This window comes from Apis laboriosa, unplaced genomic scaffold (assembly GCF_014066325.1).
Source record: "Apis laboriosa isolate Shangri-la unplaced genomic scaffold, ASM1406632v1 scaffold4_cov146, whole genome shotgun sequence".
NCBI classification, from domain to species: Eukaryota; Metazoa; Arthropoda; class Insecta; order Hymenoptera; family Apidae; genus Apis; species Apis laboriosa.
Genome location: NW_025223501.1, coordinates 18,208 through 38,713, shown reverse-complemented (window position 1 = coordinate 38,713; position 20,506 = coordinate 18,208). Strand labels below are relative to the sequence as shown.

General features: G+C 31.2%; 1 protein-coding gene across 1 annotated transcript; it reads right to left on the bottom strand.

Moving 5' to 3' along the window:
• Positions 1-476: 476 nt before the first annotated feature.
• LOC122717011 lies at positions 477-19,215 on the bottom strand. Its single transcript, XM_043940647.1, has 8 exons — positions 17,373-19,215; positions 16,279-17,284; positions 15,424-15,595; positions 6,047-6,203; positions 5,756-5,834; positions 5,273-5,419; positions 3,990-4,174; positions 477-612 (listed from the first exon to the last, which is right to left on the bottom strand). The coding sequence occupies exons 2-7, from the start codon at positions 16,600-16,602 to the stop codon at positions 4,055-4,057; spliced, it is 999 nt and encodes a 332-aa protein (XP_043796582.1). The 5' UTR covers positions 16,603-17,284; positions 17,373-19,215; the 3' UTR covers positions 477-612; positions 3,990-4,054.
• Positions 19,216-20,506: the final 1,291 nt, after the last annotated feature.

The following is a 20,506-nucleotide window of genomic DNA, read 5'->3' as shown; positions in this document are numbered from 1 at the left end:
CTTTTTACATGATTTTTTGTCGTCTTAAATGTTTAAAGACATTTATCAGTGCTTCTCGATAAGTGAAAAATTAAGAAAGAATAAAGAAGTAAATCATTATAAATTGTATTTTTATATCTTCTTTTCTTTTTTTTATAAAATTTTTAAAAAATGATACGTCAAATAATTTTCATTATAAAGTTGTTTAAATTACGTTTCTCGATATTTATAATATTATAAGATTAATATATTAAAAAATTAATATTTATCCCTATTATTGAAATTGTCAAGAACTTCTTTAATCTTTCCCCATTTTCCAAATCGCGAGATTTCCAGTATTCCAGTATTTTTAAAAATATATCCGACATCTTTCTCTTTAAATTTCGTTCGGGCACCGCGTTATCCACGAAAAGCAATCCCAAACCAGAATTGGTTCTGACGTAAGGATGGATCATGAATAAAATGAGGAGGAATTCGACTTACCGGATGTTGCAGAAGCGCAGAACGTGGCTGAGGCTCGTTATGGTCACCTGTCGCATCGGAATATATATTTAACGGTACGCACGAATGCGCGCACCTTTGCGATCACTTCCTCTTGCATCAGGTTGAAGCACATCGCGATCAACGCCATACCTAAAAGTTATCCCTATGATATTAATATAGGAACGAATAATAAAATTACGAGTACAATAATTTTAACGCTTCACTCGTATTAGAAAGGTAAAAATTAGCTTCTAAGAAATTCGAAAATTAATACGATTTCTTTATCCTCTATAAAAGTCAATCATCAATGTGTCGATCAATTATAATATCCAATTGAAAATTTCATTTGTATTGAACAATCGTCAAACTTGATTCAGTTTGAAAGCGAAACTTAAAAACGTTTATTCTCTTCTTTTGACTTATTTTGGTTTGCTAGTTTTTTATAAAATTAAAACCCGGCCACTTATCGCACAATTTATTAGAAGAAACATCTCGATATTCGTGATACACTCATTCGACAACACTAGAATGTTATAAAATGGCCGTCAATTCTACGCTACTAAAAGCGCCGTTTCAAAGGATTCGAGGCATCGTCGCATAAACGTCAATCGAAAAAAATCGAATTTCCCTTCCCTCTCGACCACGATACGAGGTAAACCTCGACAGGTGAAGAGAGAGAGAAAGATACTGGACCGGTTGTCAAACTTTTGTCTCGACACGTACAAAGTGGCGCACGGTTAAAAAGCGATCGATCCTCCTGACCCTTGACACGCTTCGCGACACTTTGGAATCCCCGATTCATTAACCACGGCGGAAGTGCGCACCACGCTCGTGTTATCATTCCAAGAACTGAGGAATTTTATAGAAACTGGAGATAAAATAAAAATAATTTTAAAAATTTTTGAGAAAGTTTAATACTCAAACATCTTGAGAATTTTTATTTTTATTTATTATTATTTTTTTTTAATAAGAAATTTTAAGTAATTGTAACGTGGAAAGTTGAATTTTGAAATTAAAGAAATTTTTTTTTTGATATGTTTTGAATTCGTGTGAGTTTCAATTGAAAATATGTAACTGAACAATGTCGAAATTTTACTTCTCTTCATTTTATAGTTGAAAACTTTTTCCATTAGAAATTTTTATATAAATAATTGAGAATTCTCGATAATTTTGTCCGATCGAATAATTCGAATTAAAAAAAAATTGAAATTGTAACCAGGAATTTCTCATTGCTAATTTTTATTACAATTTCTTCATAAAACACTTTTTTTTATGTCTAATTATCTTTTACTTTCATCATGTATTTGTAACTTAGAAAAATTAAAAAAAAAATCATAAATTCTTCTAATTTCTAGGATCGAAATTAAAGAATCCACTCTTAATTCTCAGATAAATTTTAGAATAACTTTAGATTTTTTCAAAATATTATTCGATATATAGAATATATCAAATTTACACGGTATCACAAAATACACGCGTATAGAAATTTAATCGTTGAATAGTTATTGTTTGAAGTGGATATTTCGTACAGTTGGACGAATTAAAGCTGTCGAGCTCTTTGAAAACGATCAAGTCTGGCCACGCAACATCACGTGTTCCATCGGAAATCCACGGCGATTCAATTGTCGCTCTGCCAAAGAAACAATTACGATCTCGGTTTCCGTGTTCGTCCACTGAACACTCGGCTCGTACACGTGTATCCGTGTTTCGTGCATCGATAAATTTTGATCTTCACCGATTTTTTTATTTCATTCCTTTCTTTCTTTTTCCACCAAGTTTTTACTTTTAATGTGATTAAAAGAACAGGATATAAATAAAGATTACTCTTCAAACATCATAATATTTGTGAATATTTTGTGCTTCTTTGCACAAAATATCGTACGTACTTTTATAAATTTTTGTATTATTTGAATTTTGTATAAGGTCGCTGTATTCGCAGTCTATAATAAATAAACGATAAATTAATTAAAAAACAAATAGTTAATCGATAAATAAATAATTACTCGATTGATTTGTCGATTGAAAATTTGATTAAACAAAAAGGATTCTTCAATTTAATTGTGAATCCTTTTCATAGAACTACTCGAATCATTTTCATAGAACTGTGACTTAACACTGATTAATTCTGTATATCTCTTAATATATATATATATTATAGATCCTAAATTATCCTAATTTCCTAAATTATCACGAATTAATATGAAACAGAATAGAAATTTACGGGATGAAATAAAATTAATCAACGAGTTTTAACAACGGTACAAACGGAAAACAAATGGCAAATTGTTAGAAGCATTCCATGGTCATAAAATCATGAAAAAAAAAAGTAAATAAAAAAAGGATAGCGCATCTAATGAAATACGAACAGAAATATGAATGTTGTAAATAAAAATAGAAATTATATATCCGGAGAATAAAAGGATCGGTGAAAAAGAAAATGAAAAGCGATAAAAATCATTACGATCTATCAATCACGGAATCGCATCGAGAAATCAGAGACCAATTTCTATTTTCAACGTGATCGAGTCTGACACAATGATAAATCATGGGAACAACGAGGGCACTGTCGGAATCGTGGATCCGAAATTCGATGACCGGTCGTAACCCGTTTATTTATAGAGAATAGGAAAATAGAAACACGATTTCTTCGAGGTTTGGGACTTCGTTCGTTGTCGCATTTAAAATTTTCCACGATATAATCACGAATTATTAACTCCAGTCAAGATTTTCGCGATACGACGGTTTAACCATCTTTCATCTAATATTCGTATGCAAGGTTTCGTACGAGATACCCTCGACGCGTGTTAAGGATCCATGCACGTGGGGTTGGGATGCTTTAAATGGTGGGAGAAGGGGAGTGATTCTTTCATAGGGGAAAAATAGGTCGAATGCGTGGAGCAGAATTTTTGCGGATAAGGCCTTATTTTCGAGAACGATTATTTTTTTTGGGAAGGGTGGAAATTTAATTATTTATTTTGAAAATTTTAGGGGAAAGAAAGATTATCTCGAGGATTATTTTTGATATTTAAAAAAAATTTTAAATGCGAGGGGTGTTGTTAAGGGCTCGCGTGGAGAAAATAGCCTGTTGTGGATGATGCGCAAGAGTGGTTCGCTTTAAGTGGTAGAAAAAGGGGTGATTCTTCGTGAGAAAATAGGTCGGATGTGTGGAATGGAATTTTTGCTCATGAGGCCTTACTTCTGAGAGAAATTACTTCTTATATCGAAAATTTTAATTTTTTTTTTTTAGAGGAGGCAAAAAAATTTTAATATTCGCAAAATTAGAAACATAATATTGTTCTTAATTACTTGTGCGATACGAAAATATGAAATGAAATGAAATTTTTACGGATAAATAATTAAAAAAAAAAAAAAAGAAAAATTACTTTGTAAACTTAACGAGTACATTTCATTAAAAATCAAAGAGAGAGAAAAAAGAAACGAAAGTCGAAAAATGGATCTCTGTAGGGAATTTTAGGGAAACATTAAACGTCAAATCCGATAAAAATGTAAGATCGGTCGCCACTCACCAAGCATTAGATACATGGAGCAGAAGATGAAGGATAAATCGAGACCCTGGGCCGCGTAGATTTTGTCACCTGGCACGATGTCGCCGAAACCTATGGTCGACAAGGAGACGAAGCAGAAATAAGAACCGTCCAACATATTCCAGTCTTCCCATTCGGAGAATAAAATGGCTCCGCCCCAAATATACCTGAAACATTTCTCGAAGAAATGACACGGTCATTCCTGATACGCGAGATTCTCCTTATTTCAAATTGATAAATAAAAAGGTTACGAGATTATCTTTTATTTATTAATCTTTTTTTTTTGTGACATAGAAACGTCTATTTCTATTGAAATAGCATTTATAATTTTAATTAAAAAATATCAATCACGGATAAAAATTACAATTAAAAGTCCATTGTGTGAAAACGACAATGAAATTTTCTTTTTAAAGAGTATTAAAAATAACGTGAAATGAAAGTTTCAAAAATAAATTGTTCTCCAGATTTGTAATTTGATCTATATTTAAAAATAACAGTTAAAAATAATAAATGTTTTATTCACGATTTCTATATTCAATTTTCCTTATGATAAATTTTCTTCTCTGTGGAAATGAATTTTCATTTCCAATACTGTTGATTGTTTATTTTTAAGTAAAAGAAAAAAAAACAAGAAATAAACTTTCGTTTCATTGGATGATATTTCCGTGTAAAAACTTAAGAAACATTATATAATATGTTAAATATAAAGAGTGACTTCGCGTATCGATCCTCGCTGTATTTAAATTATTTCTGATAATTCGACGATAAAACACGATTTATCGGTTTTCGAACAAAAGTTCATTAATTTCGAATTTATTATATTTTATACATATATATGTATAACCATAGAATCATAATTCATATACTTGAATTATTTCATGATCGAATGATCGAAATTATTATGAATAAAATACTAATGAATTTATGTTTCTACACGTGAATGTTTCTCGTGAACAAGAATAAAATAAATTATAATGTAAATAAAAAAGAAAATAAAAATATTTTCATCGAAAAATATAATTTTCATATTTTTAATCTCTATTATATATAATTTTTATATGGAATATTTTTCGGTAAAAAATTATAACAACTTGTATATTTGACTCTTTATATTTTAAAATTTAATCTAAATTTTAAAAGATGTATAAAAATCTATGAAGACTTTATAGAACATGTAATAACGTGAGAGATTTTTATATTTCAAAGTATATACATAATGTATCATATAATTATAATTTAATAGAAAATAATGACACTCACCCGACCATTATGGCAACGCAGAGCGTCAAAGGAACTGTGACACGTTGTGGATCATAACTACTCTCGTCATCTTCTTTCGATTCATCACTCTCTATCGAAACTTCCTTATCTACACTAATCGAGTCAATCTCCTTTCCATGCATGTCAACCATCTATTGACAAAAACTTCGTAATTTATCGTAAAATTTTATAATGAAAAATGCAACTTGTATAATAATTTTTAAATTAATTTTTTGAATATTTTAATAACTATTCTTTATTCTGGAATTCGAGTTCAGAAAACATATATACTGACAACATATAAATTATATAACAAACATATATATTTATTTTAGATAATTAAATTATTTGAAGTTATAATTATTTTAAAATTTTTTATGATACAGGAAATACTTTTTTTTCAGAATAACTATAAATCTTTTGGTAAAGAGGAAAACATCTTGTAATAGATTATAAATTAACTTTAATGAAATTTTAAAAAAACTTACTTGCCAATGATTTGTCCTTATATCTGCACCATTTTGCAAACTTCCTCTTGGTGCCATTTCTATTGGTCTTCTGCGACACCTTTAAAAGAAAAAAAATTAATTATTATTACATGTATAATTATAAAAAATAATAAGATTATTCAAAATGTAAAAAAAAAAAGAATTTCTATCTCGAATTTCTTTTATTAATTGTTAGATACTATAAAAACAATAGTTTAAATAATTCGAGGTCTAAACATTTCTGTAACGATCTATGACAAATAGAAATGGGCAAAATAAGAAGAAGCTTACTTGCACAGACAGCAGCGAGCATAGGTCCATTTGAAGCTTTTCGCGAGAATGTCACCAATGTTGCTTAGATAGAGCAAGAAAAGTGGCAGGCCTATTATGGCATATACTATGGTCACCACTTTGCCCCATTTCGTCTTTGGACAAATGTTCCCGTAACCTGTGAACCGAATCAGTTCCCATTTTCTTCATTTTTTCCTCTCTACAATATCTATAGTGAATTTTTTTTTCATTTTTTAAAAATAATAAATTCGCTTTCCGTAAAAATATTTAAATAACAAATGAGATGAACGTTAAAATCATTTTTTTTTTAATATTTAATATTTATAAATAGGATAATTCAGGAAATATTTATACCATCAAACGATTTTTTTTACAAACAAGAATTTTATCATCAAGAAGATACTCCTTTTCTACAAAATAAATTTTCTCTCATCCGTAATCGTGAAAAATTCGTTGTCATTGTCACCGATTTATAATAATAATAACAAAAAAAATTCAACTTCAAAGCGCTAATCTTTCTAGAAGAAGATCCTATTCCTAAAATCAAAAACGAATAATAATAATAAAAAAAAAAGAGATTCAATTCATGTGAAAACAAACTTTCTCTCATCCACAGCTCCGAAAAATTTTTCTACCATCGTCATCCCCGTCAAGCATTTTAATTAAAATCCCCCTGCATCAGCGGTCATCAGTCACCGCGGTAAAGTTGAACGACTATGAAAAGAAAGGAATGCTTGATCGAGCATGTTCTCGCATTATCTGTCTATCTTATTACTTAATCAACTATAAGTTTACACCGACCGTTCGACACCCGCTGCGTATCGCATAAAAAGATCGGCAAAAGGGAGAAGGAAAATTCATCGATTCGGTTGAAAAGTTGGAAACGATATTGTCCGAGATATTATTCGATCGAGTTTTTTTTTTTTNTTTTTTTTTTTTCTTTTTTTCTCCAAGAGTAACTGCACGACCGTTCCGGGAGTGTTGTTCCATCGAATTATGGATCGTATTCGAGGGATTACGAAAGTGGAAAGGAGCGTGAATATCGAGGACCGGCTGTTAAAATTGTTTACCGCCCTTTCTCGCGCCGGGTTTCGCCGACTGCCGGATTTCTGCTTCCGCTTTTCAAACTTGCTCGAATAACTCATTCTTCGTGGAACAATAGTCTCGAAGAGGCTGAATTTTTCTGGTGAACGCTGTTAAGTTTTTGTTCCCTATTTTTTGTAAATCTGTATATAACTCGAGTTAAGATGAGAATAATAAAAATGAGATTTAGGAAACTAATATATCTATATCTATTAAAATAATCGAGAAACGACTAGTTCGTTCGTTAATTGATTTTATATATATAGGATATGTACTGATAAAAAAAAAATGCAAAAAAAAAAAAAGAAAAAGTAGTTGGTTCTACAAGATACGAAAAAATACTTTTTCGAAAAAATCGTTTGAATTTAAATCAGCGGTCCAAGCCCGGATATCGGAAACTCAAAGCCTCTGATAGCTCGTACGATGTTAAACAAATCATCGTGCCGTGAATTGTCGATAAATTATAATAAAGCGGCTCGGAACATAAATAATCCAGAGGCCTGGAAATTCCGGCTTTATTGGCCTTTCCTGCGCTTTCGATATTTCCATGTTTTCCATTTCTACGCACACGTTTCGCACTAATATGATGTACTAAACGACAGAAAGATAAAAAAAAAGAAGAAGAAAAAACAAGGAAAGGAAAAGGGAATGGAGAGAAAATCGTGAAATAGAAAAAAAAGGGAGAAAAAAGAAATGGAATATAAAAAAAAAAGGAAAAAAATAACGCGGCGAAATATATTCTATCGAAGCTTTGTTAATAGAGGCAATCCAATGGTAATTGAAAAAAATTTAAAGGAACAACAAAGGAAGAAAGAATGGAAACTGTCGACAACGCATCACTTATTCAGTGTTCGCCGATTTTTAAATCGTACACTCGCACCGCCGAGCTTTCCGCCTGTTCTTCTTGTCGTTCATTTTTATTTTTTTTTCGATTTCGGATGGATTCTTTCATCTCATAAAACAAGGATATTTAATACTTATGGATGTGACACGATTTCAGCCATTTTTATTATTATTATTCATCGATTCAATTTTATGGCGATCGCTATGTCGGTTTTCACAGGTTCCCAAAAGTTTCTTGATAAAGATCGTAAAGAAATCATATTTCTTTTTTATTGGGAAGTACGATACTCTCTGGAAAGTATGAGTATTCTTTTGTAAAATATTTAAAGTTTTTACATTTGGAGAGGTTAATGATTTTGTTCGTATTATTTCTGCTTGGTTTGTAGGTTAGGTTCGATTTATTACAATTTACAAACGAGAGTAAACAAATAAATAATAGGAACGTAATATGTACTCGTTTCTGATATTTTTATGCTTATAAACATTCGAAGTAATTAATTTTCAAATTAATTTAAACACCACACACTCGTGATCAATAGGATTGAAAGGGGGGAATGAACACGGAAGATCGGTTTCTCGTTATGCATGCATGAACGAGAATCAAGAGAACGCGAAAGTTCACGTGAATTATTAATAAATTGCTAGGCAAATAAAGTGGTCCGTCCACGAATTATCGGGGATACCGCTATTAATCTAGATAATTGATTGGTCGGTCCACAGCGAAATTATCAGTTCGTAGTGTAACGATCTCGTGTCCCATCGGCCTACCAAGACACATCGGTTCCAGGTATTTTCCGTTAATCGCCAATAATTCCTTGGCGTCGCGTTACACCGCCACTAATGTCCCCGATCCGTCAATGATCGCCACGCCACGTTGATTACGCGGATCTTCGATGATTTATGTGTTTCGTATCGGCTCACGATACTTCCGACTATCTCTTTGCGACACGATCCCCTAATTCGAATTTCATTTTTGATTAATGGAATTCATCTCGGGATGCGCGAGAGAACGAATTCTATTTCTTGCGAGGAGAAAGGGGATCAATTATATCGCCCAATTATGCGTTTATTAAATATTTTATTGATCGATTATATGTGTATTCTTATGCGAAACTTATCAAAATGTATCAAGTATTCGATTATAATTGAACCATTCAATAATTTCATGTTTTATATTTAAAATTTTCTAAATATTTAATTATTTAGATTATTTAATTATTCAGATATTCGATCTCTAAATTATTCGTAAGTTCAACTTCTCCAATATAATATAATATTCTCACATAATCCAATTTTAAATACGTGAGCATCCAAGTTCAATTATCCATCTATTCGTCAAATAATATTAATAGTCAATCATTCCTATAATAAAATACCTGATACTCCTAAAATCATAAGATATTCCACACTTTGAAATAACAACAAATTCTCCTAGATTCTTCCTGAACATTTCCAAAATCAAGAAGAAAATTAAAATCCTATTATAATTTCCTTAAGAGATAATAACAATTTCGAGCATCACTATCCATAGTCTTATTCCTCAAACTATTATCACCAATCCTTACACCAATCCTTTCCTTCCCCTTCAACGCCCAAATTCGCGCGGCTCCAAATTTTCTCGCGTCCCAAAAGCGGTTACCATTAGCCAAGCTACGGTCGGCTCGCGAATCGATCTGCCTGTCGACTAGTCGACCCTTTTAGGCTGATGCTGCTGGCCTGTAATCACGGTTGAGATAAAGTGGATAGCAGGGGGTGTCTCGTCTCGAATCCAGAAGAGGGTGATAGCACATGGGAGGGAGGGAGCCCCGGAATTAATTAAAAGGTGGCGCGCGCCCGCGCGCTCGCCTACACCTGCATTCCTCTATCCGTGCTAAAAATTCGCATAGTTAATTCCCTCTATCCACCAACGACCCTCGATTTACTTTGTCTAAAAAAAGAAATATCACGGATGACGTGATACGCGTGCAAAAAGAAGCGAAGGTGGCCGATTACGACGATCTTTCAACGTACAATTTTTCTCCACGAAATAAACCATATAACTATTTCTACTACTATTAATGAGGATGAAATGGCTAAAGAGATTTTAACGTCTAGATAGATTTTATGTTTTACAAGAATATGTATAAAGAAAGGAGAAGTCGAATGAGTCGTTTATAAATTAGAAATCGTATATCAAGAGAAAAAAATATTTTTTTATTGAATAAATTAGATCTATTGAATCTTTAAAATTTGTGTCTTTTTATATCGAAATTTGAAGAAACAATTAATTTTTCAAGAAAATTTTCTACGAAATTTAACATATAAATTACGTGAAAACAACGTGTTACGGATTTATCCCATAAATTGTAAATCTAGGGATCCCTAGCGATACTGTACGAGTTTGCACAGGTTTCTTCTATCATCCACCAGAATTTTTCCGCTCAAGAATGATTTATACGTTGGATAAAGGCGCGTTCGTTATCGATATCGCTGTTTCTTTCGATTTCGATCTCTCTGTCCCACTTTCCTATACGATACACGGAATTTATTACGTTTTTGCTATTCCAGCCCCATTTCCATCGTCCACGTTTCATCTTGCTTAGCTTGCGGAAACGTACAGACAGCTTATTAGAGGTTCCAGTGATTTAAGATCGCGTCGTATCGGTTCTGGATGTTGTTTATATGTCGAATGGTGAGAGGATCATCGGAATTTGAGATTGTTCCAAGGTTTTTGCTCGTGGATTTTCGAACGTATCGGACAAGCTGTCGTTGGGTCGGCCTAAACACGTCCTTCGGAAACGCGGTCAACGATGAATCGGAAATTAATTGACTCATATTGGAGGCAAGATCATCGAAGGCCGAACGAAGAGTCGATTTCCGTCACATAGGCGGAAAGATCGTTTTATTGCCTAAATATTCCTCTAACATCTAAATTTAAATATCGTTTGGAGAAAAAATGAAAAATGAAGACATCTTGTCGGAGTAAGAATCTTTCTCTCAAAATAATATTTCGGAAGGGAAGATATTTCGGAAGGGAAGATATTTCTTTTCAGAAAAATAAAAATTCTTTTCGAAAAGTCTCTCTTCCATTCTTGTCGCAAGAAGGAAACAGATATAAAAGAGACTTTTATATTTGTTCCAAAGAAGAAACGCGAAGAAAATTTTTACTTCGCGAAGAAAGAGGATCAAATGAAAACTTTTTCACTAAAAAAAAAAAAAAGAAAAACTGAAATTAAAGAATTTAAAAAACGTTTATTTAGAAAGAAATTATTTATTTTGGAAAAGAAGCGCGAAAGAAATCTTTTTGTACTAAATAAATATATATATAAGAACTCTTAAAGAAATTTCAGAATTTATCTTTTTACTCCAAAATCAACGAAGAAACTAAAGAAAAAGAAAAAAAAAATATCTTTCATTTATATTAAAACGAAAAAGCCAAAAGGAATCATTTATTTCAAAAGAAAAACTGTAAAATCATGTATTTTCTTTATATTTAAACAATTATTTCTCTCCTCCGATTAAAAAAATTTACACTTATTGTAATACCACTCGTTCGTAATAAAAGTATAATAAATACAAGTATGTCGATGGAACGAACGATTTGATTTATACGCGTTTGAGACGGTCAACGATCGGTGATTTTGAGATATTTTTAATCGACGATCATCCCTCTGTCTTTCTCTCTCTTCTCGACTAAGAGGGTTTCAGTTAAGATAATAATAGGATGAAAGTTTAACGGTTTAAAGGAGAGGACTGTGTGTACCCAAATGATCGAACGACGCGCAATTTCTGTAACGAGGGACAAACTTGCAGATAAACTCGAGACCAAGTCTCTCGTGTAAACCGGTCCGTCTCGTTATCGGCTTCATCCTTTAAATTCGCCCGACAATTGGCGCCGAATACCGCCCGCTTTTTAGTATAATTAATCGCGTAGCTAAAACGGATCTTGCCACTTTTGTTTTAGTACTCCTGTTTCGAGCGTACTCCGACAAACGATTATGATCTCTAGTAGAACGTTTTTGTCGGATGTGGAGTGAGATATGTTTTATCGTTCGCCGTTTGAGAACGAAAAAGAAACGATTTGAACAAATTGTATGAAACGTTAAATCTGAATGGATGATTATTTATGGATATGTGATTAGATTATTTTAATTTTTAACACATTAATGATAATACATAATTGATATAACGTACGTATATGATTGTATATATATATGTATATATTCGTTTAATTCGTTTTGATATCGATTTAAAAATTCTGTGAAATCTAAAATTTACGATAGTATTTTTATATTCGAATAAAAATAGTAAAAAAATTACGAGAAAACATTTTTTTTTTTTTTAGATTATTGAAAATGCCTGAAAAATTATAGATATAAATGGTTAAATTCTAAAGTATTTAATTTCAATTTACATATTAATGATCCTTTTCTTCTAAAATATATAAAATTAAAATATGAAATTAAGGTTAAAATAAAATTAGATACAAAAATAAAATCATGTAATATTAAATTTTCTATATATGTATAATATAATAGATTTAAAAATCATTTAATTAGTCGATACTTGATCGACACGATATTTGATCTATTTATCTATTTTCAAGAATAACTCTCGAGAATTGTTTTACTTCGAATGTATTAATCTTAATCTTTTTTTTTTCGCAATTCTATTATAAATTCCAATTAAATAATAACAAATTAAAATTTAATTCTTAAAGAAATACACAATTTCGGTAAAAATCGAATTTTTACCGACTTTAATAAAAGAATTCCTGATTGAACGTTTTATCTGGACAGGAGGAATCAACGAATTAATTAATCGACGACGATACACAGTGTCGATCGGAAGATCGATTAAGATCAACGTCCCCTCGAGTGGGTTCGTTAATCTCAGGAGGTCGACCAATCCGGTGGCTCAGTCTCGGCCGTTAATTAATTTCCGGCTTAACGAACTCCCCCGCGTATGATTCGTGGCTTGTCGCCTCGTATAAGTACGAAAATCGTTTTCCTCCGATGTTCACGCGATCCACCACCCGATATCGAGGAAATGCGAAACTGTGTAATTAACTTCTTCAGAGTTTTTCACTTTTTTCGCCTTGAATTTCCTCCGTATTAAGACATTTGACGCGAACGAGTATCGGATTCGAAAGAAATAGGATTAAGTGTTAAGTGTGCGATATTATTATTCGATTATTTATGACGTTATATGCTTTTTCAGAAAAAGAATAATAATTTGGTGAAAGAATATTTGGCAAATTGTTATTGAGAGAAGGGAGAAGTATACTTTTAATGGAATGATAATTTAACTAGGTTTACGGGACGCATTACAGAAACAGTTTTATATTTTTATGCTCACTTTTATCCAATTAATAATAGAGACAAATATATATATATATACGAATTCATTTCATTTAAGCGTTCTAATCTCGAAAATCTGCATGATATGTCTACCTCTATGGATATAATTGACGCTTATTCGTAAAGATATAAGAGAAATGTTCTTAAATATTATTGTTTAAGGGAGGAAGATTGGATTGAATATATTTAAGTATTTCTTACCATCTATCTCGTAATAACATAATTTTTGATAAATCGTATTCTTTTTCGTATCTAAAAAATAAAGAAATGATTTTTCTACGATCAAGATGACAAATGTTGTGATAAAAATATCACATTACAGCAATAATTATCGAAAGTGGAATTAAAACTAAACTAAAACATAACTACGATACGATTTTTAAATTTCACAACGTCAGCTCACACTGATTAAAATAAACCCTTAGCCTCACACAGACTCACTATCATTTGAAATTTGTCCAGATTTCAATCTCTAAGATCCTACATTACCTAATGAGAACGTATGTAAAAAAAAAAAAAAAACAACTCCGTCTGCTTTTAAAAAATAAATAAATGAAAAAAAGAGAAATGGAATAACATAAAATCTTCGTTGCACAGATCCACAGATCCTAACTTAATTTCGTCCCATTCCCACAAGGGAGCTCGCAGATTTTTCGAGCAAATCGCAGCTCTCTACGTGTTTCCCTTCCTATTCCCTTCATGGAATTTTGAAAACACGTTCCTCCGCCTCGAGTCGACGACGACGACGACGACGACTACGTTCCAAACGTTAAAGGCCACTCGTGTTTCCTCTTTTCGGCATTAACCATTCTTTTTGCAAGCTGGTTAGCGTCTCGCTTCGTCCCGACGCGAAACATTAAACTTTGTCAAGGGAAAACTACCGTGTCCCGCGAATGTTTCCAGCATCTATTTTTTTCCCCCTTCTTTTTTCTCCCCTCCTCTTCCGTCTTCTTTCGTTTTTTTTTTTTCTTTTATTCGATTTTTTCTCGCTCAGAACGGTGACCACGATTTTCTTTTCTCTAACGTCGAGGAACCGCGATTATGCAAAACGCGAGGAGCGTGAAAAAATTGAACTTGGCGAGTTTAGTTTCGGGTTTATGTTGTACGTGTTCCCTTGATTTATGATGTTGTTTGCGACAAGGGAGGGGAGGAGGAGATTAATGTGTTTTCGGTTATAATTGTTGAGATGCGTTGAAAAATATAAAAATATTGGAATGTTTGCAATGAAAAAAATGAATAAGCTGGGATTCCTCTTATTTATAATCTCTCATTCTTTTAGATATACGTTTTTATTAAAATGTTAAAAGTGAGAGAATTCAGAATTTTTAAACGTATATAAAGAATTAGAATAAAAGTTAATTTTGTTTTTTCTCAAAGCTAATTTGTTTTTTCTTAAAGTATTATTTAATTTATTGTGGTGATGAAAAAATATGTGATATGATTGATTAAAAATTAAGATATTTGGGATGCGAAAAAAGAATTTAATATTTAAGATAATATTTTCAAAAGCACGATTAAAAATCGAATTATTTTCTCATTTATTTATATAAAGAATTTGCACTTTCTTAAAAAAAAGTTGCAAAAAATTGAACAAAGAATGAAAATTTTGTGTTATAAATCTATCTCGCTCATTACATTAATACAAACAATTGAATCAAAATAAAACTTTTATATGATACAAATTTAATCATTTTTTTAATGAATTATTTTTTTCAACCAGTATTGTTTTCCAGCATTGTTTTTCAACCAACAAAGCTTTTACGTGATAGAGAATTTCGTTATATTTTTAATACCAATTCTTTCTTGCAACCAAACCACAAAAAACCAAGCGAAAAAAAAAAAAAGAAAATTTCGATAGTAGTTTTACAAGCTTCTTTTTTCTTCTTCTTTTTTTATCTCTTTGAATTTATTCCTTTCTTCTTTCGAATTAAAAAATATCAAATGAAAAATTGAAGTTTTACAAATATACGAACAGAAATATGAATAGAAATTTTTCTCGCTCGTTTTGTATCCGAAATTTTTCGACGAAATTGCAAAAAATTAAACGATAAAAGAAGTCAGAAGAAAATAAATTTGGTTATACCATTATAAAAATAAAAATAATAAACTCACCGATCGTGGTAATCACAGTAAGGGAATAGAGAAACGCCCCGGCGAAGCTCCATCTTTTATTTTCTTCGGCGCCGTCGTAGCCATTTTTTATAGCCGTTACCATTTTCTTCTGATAATTCTCGAGGATCGCCTTCACTTTCGCTTTCCAGATTCTCTCGGAAAACACGTTCTCCTTTACGAACATGCGGTAGAAATACGATAAAAACTGTCTAACTTTTAAACTCGAAAAGTTTAAGAATAAATTATAGCAAGAGGATTAAAGTTTTAACATCGATCATGATAATTTATTATTAAAATTCTAAAATTCAGTAATCTAATTATTATGGTCTAATATTCAAACTTTAATTAATTCTTCTAATAATATAATCCTTAATTTAATCATTCTCAAGTGTCTAAGAATATTTCAAGAGATCTTTCTTCTCATCCCTAAAATTTATTAATTTTTAAATAGATACTTAATTCAAATAAAATCGAACGTAAAATTTTCTTTAAAATCTAAAAAAAAATAAGAAAAGTAATAAAATTCAAATTTTACGATCGTATTTTATTAAACATTATAAACACTTGTGGACACAAATTCTTTTTCGATCTTTCGAAAAAGCAATAAATTAACCATAAAATATAAAAAAAAAAGTGTTTTGAGAATCATTAAAAACCGTTGCGCGCGAACTATTACGTATAATCGTGAAACTTAAACCAATAATAGAGAAAGCATTATCGATAAAACAAAATGTGATAGAAAAAAGGAAAAAAAAAAAAAAAAGAAATAAATGGAATGGCTTGTCAATATCGGGAAACGAGAAACGGTCTTTTTACACGACAATAGTAAATAAAATATTAAATAAAAATGTTCACCTTAGAGGTAAGTTCCCAGAGAGTGGCAGCTGTCACGTTTCTCAGCCTGATCACGTCTCCAACTATGTCCAGGTTGTTTCTACCTTCGATATGGGTGAAGAGGAAGGCACCGGCTATGGTGTAACCGACCACCAAGCATACTATGCCAACATTGCTGAAGAGGAAAGCGATCAGAGCCCTGGTCCAGTCCACGATCCTCTCGCCCCAAGGTTTCCGCCTCCGTTTTCTTCGCTTTCCGCCGCGGACCCGATAACTTCCACGCTGCCAGTTTCTATTGGAAGTCGAATACCTTCCTACGTCGAATCCTCGATCCCCTTCCATCATTCATCCGGCACTCGATTGCTCAAGATATCGCTCGCCCTTTTTCTTTTCTTATTTCTTTTCTTCACGCTCTGTACACCATCTTATCCGTTTCTGACTTTATCGAACTGTTCGAGAGTGATCCTAACGTTGGCTTCGTTAGTCTTCATGATCGCGTATGTGATATATTAATTGTTGAAATTCGCAAGAGATTTTTAGCGAATAAAATTCAATTTAGATCTTTTTTTTTTTCTTTTCGTATACTTTAGTTTCCTTTTTAGATTTAGTTTGGGTGTCGCGTATGGTAAAATATTAATGCATTATCTTTTTTTTTTCTCTTTTTAATATAAATATCCGTAATTTGAGTTTCTTAAACGCGTAATTTTAAATTTTAATCGATAATGTAATCAGAAACTTTATTAGAATTTAATCTATAGGTTTTTTTTTTCTTTCTCAAACTTTGCTTTTTACTTTTAATATTAATGTATTATATAATAATTTATACGTGTACATTCAGGGAAGAAATGTTGAAATTTGAAAATCTTTTTTTTTTATCTTTTGCATTATATATGTCTTCTCTATCCTTTGATTTGCAGTGATACGTACACATGAGAAGAGATTTAATTTAGGATTTAAGACAATTGCATTTTTACATTATGTCTATAATTTTAAAATTTTTTGACATTCCTTCTCATTCTTCATACTTCTATAAAATTGTAATTAAAAATTTTTTAAAATTATAATAATTATAAATATAAAATTAAAATAAAAATAAATTAAAAATATAATCTTACAATTTTACAATAATATTATTCGTATCGTGTATCGATTAATTAAAATTTCCAGCATATTTTCGTAACTAATTTTAAACTCTCATCTTAGAAAATAAAAAAAGGAAAATCTTTTTTCGCTTCAAAATTTTTCTTAAAATATTTCTCGAAGATCGTGAATCATAATAGGATCTGACGAACAGGGTTGAAGAGGGTCGATAAGGTCGTCCATTCAGAAATTACTAAGAGGTCGGTTTGTCGAGTTAACGAACCGATAGCGAATTTAACAAAACGTGCGAGAAGAGGCGTAATTTTGTAGTTCCTTGTGTAATGGCGTCGATCATTTATCGCGGTTGGACGACAGAAAGATGTAACACGTATGAAATTCAGCTGAATGTATTTCGGTAACTATCGTAAAATAAAAAAAGAAGTCTAGGTATATACGTGTCGATTATGAACTCACGTTTATCCCTTTTCATTCGTTTGTAACGTGAACGTGGCTCTATGTTATGACGTTCTTTCGAGTTCTAGCAAGTTATACGATATTATCTTTGTAAAACGAGATTTAACAAGATTTTTTCTTTTCTTTGCATTGATATAATTTATATAATAGTATATTCTTAAGCTTGTTTCGAAGATTGTTATGAAAGAGAATTGTTTTGACATAAAATTCTAATCTATTTATGAATAATAAAAAGTAATGTAAAATTAATTGTTTATTTCACAATATAAAATAAACAATAGAAAAACATAAGAGAAGAACCTTATATTCTTATATCATTTATTCGCTTTCAATACGCAATATTAAACACTCGATATCTTTCTTTCATAAAAGTTTCATTTAAGAACCAATTTCTCGTTAATTCATTTATTATTATTTCAAATCATTATCTCTCCAAAAATACGTAGCTATATGCATATACGTATATATGACATATGTAAATAAGCGTGTATAATTACGCATTTCAAAAGAAACGGCCCTCCTCATCAACCGACCCTTTGGAGAACGAATTCCTTCCGGTTCGTTTTCCACGATCGATTCCCTCTCCACTTTTTTTTCCGGATAGAAACTTCTTCCGATCTCTACGATCTGTTCCAAATAAATTAATAGAAGGAACACGGTAGAATGCTAAAAAAGGGGATCGCGGATTATACGCGATCGGTGACCCGTCGCAATAGCAAAATTACACGGTCCGCGTTTAATAGGAAACGTCGGTATCGCTCCCTTCTCTGCTCTCTCTCATGGATTATATCGTTCGAATCGCTCGAGTCTCTGCTATCGACTTCGTCCACGATCCGCCAAGAATGGAAAACTGCTTTAACGAAATCTATTCGACCGTTCACCATGAACAATTCTTCGAAGTTATAATATTTCGTTTTCTTCTTTACGATATATCTGTTTCCTCGATATCGAAATCAAAATTATCGATCGAAATTATTTTTCCTTATAATTTTTATTTTTCGAGATCAAAATTTTGTTCAATCACCATGAAAGTTCTATCGATCCAAAGTCCTTTTCATTTTGTTTTCGAAGTGTAAGTGGATGGCGTTTCTATAAAAAGAATCTAGAATCGAGGTTATTGATCAATGTTCCTTTATTTTATCTTTTCAAGATCAAAATTTTGTTCAATCGCGACTGAAGTTATTAATTGAAATCATTTCTATTTTGTTTTGCGTTTTCGAAGTGGAAACGTTACGTTATTTTCTTTTATTTTGTCTTTTCCAAGTCAAAATTTATTTACTTTGCCGACTTTTTCGATTGAAGTTGTTAATCGAATTTCTGAATTTTATTTGTTTCTGTCTTCTTCGACCTGAAAATTTTCATTATCTCGAAGTTATTCTTTTTATTTTATTTTATTTTTCGCTATTTTCTATTCTATTTTCTTCTTTCCTGCGAATTTTTAACAATATTAAAAATCACTCTTTAAAATTTTATTCAGCTTTTTTACGATCAAAATTATTAATGTCTAACATTTCTCTTTTCATTTATTTTACTTTACTTGTTTCTATTACTTTCTTATTTTTTATTTTCCCTACTTTTTCTCGGATTTTCGAGAATCCTGGAAATAACTCATTTCTTCTCGCAATACTTTAAATATAGACCAGTCTATGCTTTTGAGTCAGACGATCTGACGAGACAGCTGGCCACGTGTTGACACGTGCTCCATGATCCATTCTTCTTGAACTTTCACGTTTCTTCTTATAAATTATTTCCCCTTTAAAAGATATTTGAATTTATTTTGAATATTTGTTCACATATTAATTTGTTTACTTGTTTTACAATCGTCAGAAATTTTTAAAAATTATGATTATATAATTATTCTTTATTCTTTTTAAATTTTTTTATATTTATTTGAAATTGATTTTTAAATAGTTATCGAAAAATATTTTTTACATAATAATAAAATTGAATATAAACAAATAATTGTACGATTGATTGCATGATTCAATTTTTCGATAGCCATTAAGAATATAACAATATTTGAACGATATTAACAAACACTAATTTCTTGATTTTATTTTATAAACAATCCCAATTCAAATATTTCCACAAAAGCTACAAGAATCTTCAATGAATACGTTTCTTCTTTCAAAATTCGTTCAAAATAAACACTTAACTCCATTCACTAATTATATAACTCATTAATCATATATCCATCATGTGCACAAAACTAGTAAACCCCAATTTATCTCATCATTTTACAAATTAAACTTCAATCGATTACATTTAATTAATGATAAAAAAAGTTAAACAACAATTTTCCATTGATTCAATTTTCATTCTCAATTTTTATTCATTTATTCAAAAGATAAACAGGGATTTTTAAAGGCACTCGTTGACATTGGGTTTCATGCAAGTTTGAATGATCGTTTTTCCACGGATAATTGTGTGAAAACGAGCCAATCTTGCCCGAGGCTTTCTCGCAAACTGATTCTGTGCCATTTGGTTCGAGACGTTGAACTGAAAATAGCGCGTTGCCAAAAATAACCGGATCCAACCGCTGGCTATGACTGAATTTTGACTTCCTGAACACCCTGTAGACGCGAATGTCCTCCGGAATCTCCACGACGCATTCGAAATTTATCAATTTGGCGCCACTTTTTTGCGTACTTATGTCTTGTAAGTATTACATCATCATTTTATTATATTGGAATAT